Source organism: Microtus ochrogaster, linkage group LG1, assembly GCF_000317375.1.
Source record: "Microtus ochrogaster isolate Prairie Vole_2 linkage group LG1, MicOch1.0, whole genome shotgun sequence".
Taxonomy (NCBI): Eukaryota; Metazoa; Chordata; class Mammalia; order Rodentia; family Cricetidae; genus Microtus; species Microtus ochrogaster.
This window is the reverse complement of record NC_022027.1, coordinates 54,192,959-54,193,289: the sequence shown is the minus strand read 5'-3', so window position 1 is coordinate 54,193,289 and position 331 is coordinate 54,192,959. Positions and strand designations below refer to the sequence as shown.

Sequence of the window (331 nt, the reverse complement as noted above, 5' to 3'; positions counted from 1 at the left end):
TGCTATCACTGCTGTCACTGCTGTCACTGCTATCACTGCTATCACTGCTGTCACTGCTGTCACTGCTATCACTGCTGTCACTGCTATCACTGCTGCTGCCACTGCTGTCACTGCTGTCACTGCTGTCACTGCTGTCACTACTGCTGTCACTGCTATCACTGCTGCTGTCACTGCTATCACTGCTGTCACTGCTATCACTGCTATCACTGCTGTCACTGCTATCACTGCTGTCACTGCTATCACTGCTGCTGTCACTGCTGTCACTGCTGTCACTGCTGCTGTCACTGCTGTCACTGCTGCTGTCACTGCTGTCACTGCTGCTGTCACTGCT

General features: G+C 52.9%; 1 protein-coding gene across 1 annotated transcript in view; it reads right to left on the bottom strand.

The window, feature by feature from the left end:
- The window catches only part of Dspp (dentin sialophosphoprotein), a 4,811-nt gene that overhangs the window by 576 nt on the left and 3,904 nt on the right, over positions 1–331 (bottom strand). Inside the window, exon 5 of the mRNA XM_026785033.1 lies at positions 2–331. This exon is cut by the window's right edge and continues 6 nt beyond it. Coding sequence (XP_026640834.1) covers positions 2–331 — 330 coding nt within the window. The remainder of the gene's footprint in view (position 1) is intronic.